Source organism: Austrofundulus limnaeus, unplaced genomic scaffold, assembly GCF_001266775.1.
Source record: "Austrofundulus limnaeus strain Quisiro unplaced genomic scaffold, Austrofundulus_limnaeus-1.0 Scaffold304, whole genome shotgun sequence".
In the NCBI taxonomy this organism is placed as follows: Eukaryota; Metazoa; Chordata; class Actinopteri; order Cyprinodontiformes; family Rivulidae; genus Austrofundulus; species Austrofundulus limnaeus.
In genome coordinates, this window is record NW_013952706.1 from 102,160 (window position 1) to 112,577 (window position 10,418).

General features: G+C 40.5%; 2 protein-coding genes across 2 annotated transcripts in view; both read right to left on the reverse strand.

Annotated features, from left to right (window-relative positions):
• The window catches only part of LOC106527007 (uncharacterized), a 15,310-nt gene extending 14,517 nt beyond the window's left edge, over positions 1–793 (reverse strand). The window contains exon 1 of the mRNA XM_014021758.1: positions 269–793. Coding sequence (XP_013877212.1) covers positions 269–790 — 522 coding nt within the window. The 5' untranslated portion in view covers positions 791–793. The remainder of the gene's footprint in view (positions 1–268) is intronic.
• A 3,869-nt stretch (positions 794–4,662) lies between these two features.
• LOC106527010 (dysbindin-A) lies at positions 4,663–8,999 on the reverse strand (the record flags this gene model as incomplete). Its single annotated transcript, XM_014021761.1, is given in 3 exon segments — positions 4,663–5,850; positions 8,363–8,491; positions 8,853–8,999. Coding segments are annotated over 3 exon segments (542 nt in total), but the record flags the coding sequence as incomplete, so codon positions are not given.
• Positions 9,000–10,418: the final 1,419 nt, after the last annotated feature.

Consider the following 10,418-nt stretch of genomic DNA (forward strand, 5'->3'; position numbering starts at 1 on the left):
TTAATGAAAAATGGGTAAATGGATAAAGGGATAAATGAAAAAGAGAAATTGAGAAATCGATAATATAAAAAACAAATAAATTAAAAATTGGGTTAATGAAAAAGCTAAGTTATTTATTTAACCAATTTTTAATTTATTTCACGCATTTTCTTCATTTTTTGATTTATTTTACTCATTTTTTTATTTATTTCACCCATTTATTTATTTATTTAATTTTGGCTAAAACGGCTCTCCATAGAGCTCAGCTCTGATGTGTGTGTGTCCTGACCTGAAGTTGTCCATCACACTCCATCAGTGAGAACTGGAAATACAGGAAGCGGGAGGTGACCATGTTGGCTCCGCACGAGCCTAGTCTGAACCGAGACGGCTCGGTCCACGCGCGCAGCAGCGAGCGGTCCACGCGCACAGACACCGTCTCCGCGCCGCACGTGGCCTCCACAGCGCGCGCGCCCCGACCCAGCCCGGTCGCCCGTGGTTTTGCCGGGGGTATGAGCAGCGCAGTGAGTCCGGCAGGAACACGCTCATCGGAGTACCGAGCCGGCAGGAGCAAGTCCTGGGGCACGAGCTGCCTGGGAGCGTGCAGGAAGACCGGCAGGCGGTGGAACGAAGAGTCGGACGCTCCGTTCTCTGCTGGCCTCTCAAACCACATGGAGCGGGAGACGGGACCCCCCAGAGTCGAGTGGAACCAGCTCCAAAGAAGCCAGAGAGCCAACATCATCCTAAAACCAACGCAGCAAGAACCTGAGTCCAGCCGAGTCCAGTAACAAGTGTGGTCTGGATCCGGTGTCATTAAGACACCTGCTGCTGCAGCTGATTGGGAGAGGAAACACCTTCAGGCCTCAGCTGCACAAAAACCCAGAAAGTTCTGTTGGAAAAAAATAGTTCGATTCTAAGTTTTCAAAATTTAACAACTGCCTAAAGACCACAGAATTTCAACAGAGCAATATTAGTGCAATTATATATATATATATATAAACAACATTCACTGTACATTTAACTGTGTACATAATATTCTTTAGGTGTTCATGGAGAGTTGTCTCCACACAGCATGAAGGTCACAGGTTTGCATCCTGGCCTGTGGAGTTTACATGTTCTCTCCATGCATGCATGGGTTTTCTCACTCTGGTTTCCTCTCACTGGTTAAAAATATGTATTCTCATATTTATGAGATTCTAATCCTAAACAGCAAGGGGAAATTAAAAACACACACTAAGCAAAAGCTTGGGACTTGGGAGAATACATCCTTGGACTGGTCCTAGCTGTTATACGTTGTTTACAGTTATTGAAATCCATTTAGTAGTTCAGCTACTTTGCTAACAGTGATAAAGACAGAATAAAAACACGTTTTTTTTTTTTCACTTTCAGCAGCAGCAGCAGGAGATATCTGCAGTGACTCCAGAGTAAAAGCATCTACAAAGAGCCTGCAACACACAGGAGTTTACTTTGAAGAATATTTTGGGATGTGGTAGAATAGAGCAAGAGTAAGGGCATTGATGTATTTTTTAAAATGAGACAAGGTTGTAGGCCTACTGTAGGATACAGTGTTTTTTGTTGTTATTTCACATTTTAGCTATACATAAGGTTGCAGTTTGACCCATACTCCCCAGAACAGTAGGTGGCCATAAAACTTGAAGAAGAAAAATAAGACAGGAAACAGCTTCACATTAAAGTAAAAAGGGTTAATGATGGAGTTTCAATTGAGAAACGCTTGCTTTATTTTAGCAGTTCAGTGGGTAGAATATTTGCTCAGATTCTAGTTCATTATTGGTCAGTTTGCAACATAACCAGTCAGATACCAGATATATTAATTGAAATACAGCAAATACTATAATCAGGGGTTTACAGTAAATTTTATAAGGGCTCCAGCACATCATGGGGTTATAGAGAATGAAATGACAGATGGCTAAGGAGAGCACCAATTAGGCATTGGTTGATATTAGATTTATTGTAGGCTAACAGAAATAAAGGGTATAATAAACAAAACTGAAAGAGAGGTAGTAAAAGTTATGGGGGAAGAAAAGAAAGGGCGTTGGTTTTACAGAATCCAATGGAAAATTTGAGAAATGAGGAAAAACAGAAAGGAATAGGAGAAAAGAGACAACTATTTCACAACATAGAAACTGGACACACTGGACTGAATAGCACATTATTCTTAATAGGGAAACATCAGACAGGGAAATGTGAGTGTGGGGAAGATGAGACAGAACACATTTTTGCATTGCAGGAGTTACCAGGTTCAGAGAAATATGTTAATAAAGAATCTTAGTAATATGAAAACGAACATTGTTGATTTATTGCAGAAAGATTCAAGAAGCAGGGGATTTCAGGCTATATTTTATTTTTTAAACGGTGTGAGTTGTATGTGGGATAAAAAAAAGGAAAAAAATTGTATAGGTCCTCTGGACGGGTTCTTCTTTAATGAAACGTTTCGTCTCTCCTCCAAGAGACTTCTTCAGTCTGAGAGTTTCATAAACAAGTCATAGTGCAAAAACACCCTGTTTAAACTATTAGGGTCAAGGCACAAACCTGCAGAGAATATTCTTACATAAAAATTGAAGCAAAAGGTGGAATAGTCAATTACATAGTCAACGTGGTTCTTCTCAAAAAGAAAATGGCCTGCATGTACACGTGGACAAAATTGTTGATTCCCCTCATTTAATGAAAGAAAAACCCACAATGGTCACAGAAATAACTTGAATCTGACAAAAGTAATAATAAAAATTATATGAAAATGAACAAATGAAAGTCAGACATTGCTTTTTAATCATGCTTCAACAGAATTAAAAAAATGAAACTCATGAAACAGGGCTGGACAGAAATGATGGTACCCCTGAAAATAATGTGACCAAAAGGGTCATGTTTAATCAAGGTGTGTCCACTACTTATCATCACAGGTGTCTACAATCTTTTAATCAGTCAGTGGGCCTGTAGGTTACAGATGCTCACTGTGCTGTTTGGCGATATGGTGTGTACCACACTCAACGTGGACCAGAGGAAGTGAAGGAAAGAGTTGTCTCAGGAGATAAAGAAAATTCTAGACGAGCATGTTAAAGTTAAAGGTTGTAAGATCATCTCCAAACAGCTTGATGTTTCTCTGACTACAGTTGTACATATTCAGAAATTTAAGATCCATAGGACTGTAGCATGGGTGTAACCGTGATAGGTACGGGGTGGGACATGTACTGTACCCCCCACTTCCAATATCTGTGCCCTCTGTCCCCGTCACTTTTTTCAGCCGAAGCAGGAAAAAGATACCTTTAAAAAATTGTGTCCCCCAGGAAAAATGACAATTTAAAGCGATTGTTAATACGAATGGTAACAAAAAGAGCCCCCCCCCCCCAAAAAAAATAAAAAATAAAAATCTAAAGAGATTTAAGATGAACTTCAAGCTCAAGGAACATCAGTGTCAGATCAGAACCATCTGTCGTCGTTTGAGCCAAAGTGGCCTTAATGGGAGACAACCAAGGAGGACACCATTGTTGAAAACAAATCATACAAAAGCCAGACTGGAATTTGTCAAACTACATGTTGACAAGCCACAAAGCTTCAGGGAGAATGTCCTATGGACAGATGAGACCAAAATGGAACTGACTCACAGTTCTATGTTCACAGAGGGAAAATGAAGCATGAAGAAACAAACTGTCCCTACTGTGAAACATGGAGGAGGCTCGATAAAGTTCTGGGGCTGCTTTGCTGTATCTGGCACAGGGTGCAATAAAATCTCAAGACTATCAAGGGATCCTCAGTTGCAGGTCATGGGTCTTGCAACAGGATAATGACCCAAAACACAGCTAAAAAACCCAAGAACGGCTGAGAGGAAAACACCAGACTATTCTGAAGTGGCTTTCTATGAGCCCTGATCTAAATCCTATTGAGCATATTCGAAAGGAGCTGAAACATGCTGGCTAGAAAAGGCACCCTTCAAACCTGAGACAACTGGAGCAGTTTGCTCATGAGGAGTGGACCAACATACCTGCTGAGAGGTGCAGAAGTCTCGCTGACAGTTACAGGAATCATTTGATTGCAGTGATTGCCTCAAAAGTTTGTGCAACTAAATATTAAGAGTACCATCATTTCTGTCCAGGCCTGTTTCATGAGTTTGATTAAAAAAAAATCTGTTGAAGCATGGTTGAAAAGTAATGTCTGACTTTCATTTGTTCATTTTCATAGAATTTTTATCTATTTTGTCAAATTCTAGTTATTTCTGACGATTGTGGGGTTTTCTTTAATTAAACGAGGGGTACCAACAATTTTTTCAACGTGTGTAGGCAAACAGCTGACCTTAATGTACACATACAGACACTCCCCGATGACTTCCGGAAACTTTTGATTAACATCTTTAAAATGATAGCGGCCCAAACAAAAATTTTTGCTGCACAAACCAGCTCAAATGTAGCACAAACGTTTGACACCAATTTCGATAAATTTGAAAAGGGTGGTGAGGCAAACTTTACTCAGGTTATTGAAACTTTCATGAATTATTTATTGGATGTACACACTTTTAACATTTGGAATCAATCCAGTTCAAGATGGTGGCCACAGCTTATTGTATGTATATTGTCATTTGTATGATGGCAAAGACTGTCAATGGTGGAAGTTTTGGTACGGTGAAAAATCCACCAAAAATCCACTAAAAATCCCTGAAAAAACACGCAACACTGATTTGATTGTTGCACCCTTTATTCTTCTCAACAAATTACAAAATAAATAAAACACTTGTCAGACTAATATCTGATTTATCGAAGGTAGACAGCAGGAAGTATTGGTCTATTTCACTAAAAATGGTTTTAAAGAAGGTAGAACCAAATGATTGCAGTGAAGTCTTTAAAGATGGGACATGACGTTGGTAAGAAACTGTTAGCAGAATCAGTTCATAGTTTCTTTTCATGCAGTATACATAACAAAAAAATTACCTCATTTAGATAAACGTTATAAGTTATATAAGTTAATAAGGAGTTAGATTAAGCACTAACTAGTTAGTAAAGTATTAATGTGGTTTCTCGCAGAGCTGCAACTAGTTTGAGTCTCATGGAGACTCCAGATTATCTTGTCGTAGTTCTCAAAATTTCTGGCGTGAGTCTCAGAGGCTCATAGTCTTGTAACTTGTGTTTTGAACATATTAAAAACATTTTGCCACTTTTCCCCCCCAAAATAAACAAAGGAATCTCCAACCCATCTCCAGAGCTTTAGAGCATTATACTCTGACATTGCACAAGATCTCTCTTCTTACAGAAAACATCTGAGGCAAATGTCCAGGTCTAAAAACTTAACCTTAATTTCTAGTGGACCCCAGCAGAATATATCTTAAATGCGGAAGCAGCTGCCAGTGAGGTTACAAAGTGGGACTAGGTGGGAAATAAAATAATGTGCAAGGCAAAGAATGCAGTTTTGATCGTGATTGTCAAAAACTGGTAGCTCCAAATCAGGCTGCACCACCTCCTGGTCACAAACACTCGGACGTCTGAAATTGCAACTGAAAATGTTCCAATTTTCTCGCAATCCGAGTCACTAACTAGTCTTAAAAGTAGCAGCTCAGTGAGATACCACCTTAAGATCAACAGGGGAAACAGAACAGTTCCTGTGTTTAAAGAGTTCCAGGATTGTGACAGCCAGTAAACACATGTGGGGGCTGGTCCCCTGCAGAGTCACTCTCATCAGAGCCCCAAGTGGTTCCAGCATCCTGCAGAGCAACTAGTGACATGTCAGCTTGTACATCCTCTTCGTCTGATTGTACCATAGGCTCAGCACTGTCTTCTTCCTCCTGCCACTCTCCAGTCTGGTTGGACAGGTGGTTGTCTACAGGTGGGGCTTGGGTCAGTGACTCAGAAGAGCAGGATTCAGGGTCTGGACCTGTTAAAGAGGACAATGTTTCACTGAGTAGGTAAGTGTCACTCTCACATGTAAAGCTGTTGAATCAGTCAAACACTTTTAGTAGATACAATTAAGTTACGGTGGGCCTGGTGTTTTCTTTAAGTTTGATATTACAGCACATTATGAAGGTATTATTGGTGTAATACAATTCAAACATTTATATGTGTTAATCTTTAGCACTGGGCTTCCAAAGCACAAGAGTTATTTGTAACGAAAAATGAACATTTTGGAAGTCAAGCTTTTGTTCTGACCCAATTTCTTTCCTTTTTTTATGCCTTAAACATGTTACGCTGATAGTGTCCCACCTTAAAATGTTGGCCAGCAGTTTTTATCGTTTTACAGAAGCTGCCATGTTGTATTTTTGGAATCAGAGTATATGCACTTGCAATTTGAGGCTTTAAGCTCCGCCCACTCTCTTGCAAACAACCATGGTGTCCATATAATGGGGGAAAGTCTGTGTAATAGCCTATATGCCATGGTCATTAATGACGTTAATTTCCAGTAAAATTCTTGCCAAGCTCCTCCCTTCCAACTCCCTGCTTACTGCCTATGTTTTTACTGTTAGCTGCTAGTACTAGTCCGTGAAAAAGTTACAAAAAGTTGAAGCATCTGTGAGCTACTGGTATAAAACGTGAGTTCTGTTGTGTGTCGTTGTGTCCCCTAAGCAGCAGGTACGATCGAGTTGTTAGTTTTTCTCCTTTTTCCTTTAGATGAGGAGGTGACAGCTGTGGATCATAGCATTACAGGCAAAACTTATGTTTAAAAGCTCACGCTTGTGTTTGTAATCTGCATTTCTAACCTGAGGATATTCAAGAGCCAGCATCAGAAATGAGAAGATGGATGTTACAAAACGTAAATGTACATTTATCCCCTTTTACTGCCAAGACCGAGAGAGGAAAGACCTCCACGACAGCTAGCAGGAAGCTAACACAGCAGCCGGTACAAAGGTAGACATATGTGCACGCGTTTGTGTTATCTGAAATGTTTTTATGCAACTTTGTCATAAGTTTTATGCAAAAGTAAAAACTTGTTAGAGTGTATATTACAGCGTAGACTAAAGACGAGTGACGAGCGCGCCCCCCCTCCCCCGAGCACCGAGAGCAGCAGAACCTCCGCCTGATAATTGTTAAGTTTTCAGTTCACTAACGTCGGGGAAAACGATCCAAACCATACAAGTAGCCCATCAATTTAAAGCCCAGACTCTGCTCTTTCCAACAATATAAGTGTCACAGCTCTACGTGAAAAATTCACGGAACAAGCAGCCATGGAACAGCGAAAAAGGCCAAATTCTGGAACCATAAACACGAACGTCTTTCCTGTACGTCTCCTGTGTTAATGTTGGTACATGTAATATGCTAATTCTGTACTGTGGAGATCATTAAGAGTCGTTGTCGGGTGAAAAAATCTTTCGCTAACACTGTGTTGATAGTGAACCGGAAGTGTTGGGAGTGGCATCCAGTGCTGGGCCGGATGTCCGTGGCATATAGGCAATTCATGGACAATCCGTACAACTTGACATGCATGAAACCAGGCGTGGGCATCAATGGCAGTGAGAGTCTGTTGGATTGACCAATCCAATTACCGTATTTTTTGGACTATAAGCCGCGACTTTTTTCCTGAACTTAGAACCATGCTGCATATAGTCCGGTGCGGCTTATATGTGGATTTTTTTCTTCAGCCACCAGGGGTCTCTTTAGCCGGAGGTGTGGTAGCCGTGAATAAAAGGAAGAAGAAGAAGCACCATTTTGTTTTAGCTAGTAGCAGACACGACACGACGGATTAATCTTCGACAGACACGATGAAATATTTCTCTTCAAATTCAAACGCGCTCATCATGGAAAAGAATAGAAGATCTTCCTATGATGCCGCTTTTAAGTTGAAGGCTAATGAAATTGTGCAACAGGAGGGAAATAGAGCCACTGCACGTAAGCTCGGCCCGGGTTCCGTAAGGCTGGACTGCTATGTGAAGAGGGTACCACAGCTTCAGAGCCAGCATTACCCCAGGATAAAAGATACACAGAAAGCAACGCTGAACAGATACCGCGGTGTGACGAAGCTTTTCTGAGCTTGTTCAACGCCGAGACTGAAGAAGAGGACTTTGATGGTTTCAGTGCGCTGGAGGAAGATGAATGAGACGTTTCGTTGTTTAGTTGGATCAGAAACTGTTAAAGAAAACTACCAAAATAAGGTCAGTTAAATGAACCATATTCCTCCGAACTTTAATTCCTAAAGGTTTGCTTTTTATGTTTTGATGTTGAATGCACTTCCTTGACGGCAATTTTGGGTGTATTTTTTTTTATGTTGGGGGTGCGGCTTACAGTCCGAAAAATACAGTAGCAACACAGCATCAATATGTTACTGAAATATAAAATCCTATGATTTATCGTAGTCCAAACAGTCTTTTGCAATACTGTTGTAACACTCATCATTCTGTAGTTACTTCTGTAAATACTGTAGTGTTGACAACACGAAGTAAATGAGTTGGAGTTACCTGATGTCAGGGATGATCCAGCACTGATATCTTCACCAGCAGAATTAAGGAAGTCATCTAAAGCTTCTTGGTCTGATAAGTTAGTGACTGTCATCTCATCCAGAATAGAGACATCAGGCCCTGCTGACTCTGCAAGACACACACACATACAGAATATGCCATTATATTGAAATAATACATTCATATTTTTATATTTTGTCTTGTTTTATGGTAAAAATGGTAAATTGACTGAACTTATATAGTGCTTTATACTGTCATTCACACATTCGCAGACTGATTGGAGTAAGCTACAACCCAGTGGTGGATGCTGGTCTTTCAAGAAGGGGAAGCTCAATTTTGGCCTACAAAATGTGTCGGTTTATTTATACGTAAATTCTACCCTCCATTCCTTTTCAAGAAAATGATCTGTGACCCTGTCATAGATCATTTTACAGCACTTCCAGTCAGCCAGCTGACTTTCAACTTATGTGTCTTTTGTTTTACAGCTCACCTCTGTTCTGCAGACATCCAGTAGACAGATACTGCTCCACGTCTTGGTGAAAGGCTTCTTCATAAACCTTTTGTCGTTCTCTCAGTTTGTGCTGCATGGCCAGCTCCAGTTCTGCCAGCCTCTGAGCATGTTCACAGTTCAGCTCAGCTACACACAGAACACATGATGAGCACTATGAAGTGGTCACATTCAGACAATATGTTTATGGAAAGTGGTAATTATTTAAGAGTCGATGCAAATGTTATACAGTTTTTGCAAGCAAGCTACTGCATACTTTATACCATGCTAACTATATATTAAAAGATTCATCTCGACTGAGATTTTCTGCTTTTACTTTTGGTGATTTGTTTTTTTTAAATATAAAAGTTACAAACCAATTTTATTTACATTTTTCCCCAAACACATCTCAAAAACGATGGACAACACAAGGCTTTAAAAGTAAAAGGTACAAATAAAAGAGCAGCTGGAGGAGCATTTAATAAATAATTCAATTATTTGACAACCAGTCAGAATGAGAGCTGAGTATAAAAAGAACATTTTAGAAAGGTGCAGTTTATATTGTCTTCAACATTTCCACAAATCGTTGTTTGCAATCACAGAACATACGCTCCCATTGAGACAAAATTATTTTCAAGGAAGACCTTGCATATTTCAATAAGATGATGCTAAACAGCATCCCGCATTACAACAGCTTTGTAGTAAAAGAGTCTGGATGCTGAACAGATCTGCCTGAAGTCCAGACATCTCAGCAGTTGTAATCATTTGTGGCATCATGAAACAAAAGAAAATCCAGCGAGAAAAAGCAGGACTGCTAGAATTCTCCATCATCTTCTACCATGAGTTGTGGAGGCAACAGGTCCAGGAGAGAAACCCGCCCTCCCTTTACCCAGCAACACTTTCCAGCTCATTCTGAGGGACTCTGTGGCATTCAGAGGATACATAATCCCTCCAGCGAGTCCTGGGTCTTCCCCGAGGCCTCCTACCAGTGGGACGTGCCCGGAACACCTCTAAAGGGAGGCATCCAGGAGGCATCCTAATCAGAAGCCCAAACCATCACAACTGACTCCTTTCGATGTGGAGGAGCAGTGGCTCTGCTCTATGCTCCCCTCAGATGACGGAGCTCCTCACCCCATCTCAAGGCTAAGCCCGGCCACCCTACAAAGGAAGCTAATTTCGGCTGCTTGTATGAAATTTCTAGTTCTTTGGGTCATGGTCTACACCAGAGATTTTTAACCTGTGGGCCGAGCGCCACCTCGAGGGCCTCAAAAGAACAGCAGTTTTTAACTTTGGGCCGCAGAGGGCCGTGGGACCGCATTGATTTTGAATAAGGTGCAATACACTTTCTCACCACTAGTAGCAGTAGTGCGCCACTCAGTTGTTTAACAACATTTTTAATATGTAGAAGAACTTTAAAAACCTGCCGAGAATGGAAACCTAAATGAAAAGTAGAAGCAAGTGCAGCTTCTGTTTTTACCAGGCAATATTTTAAAAGTTCAAAACATTATCAAATACAGTTGCAGATACAACTACATTTTAATTTGCACTTTAAATTAATTTTTGTAGTTT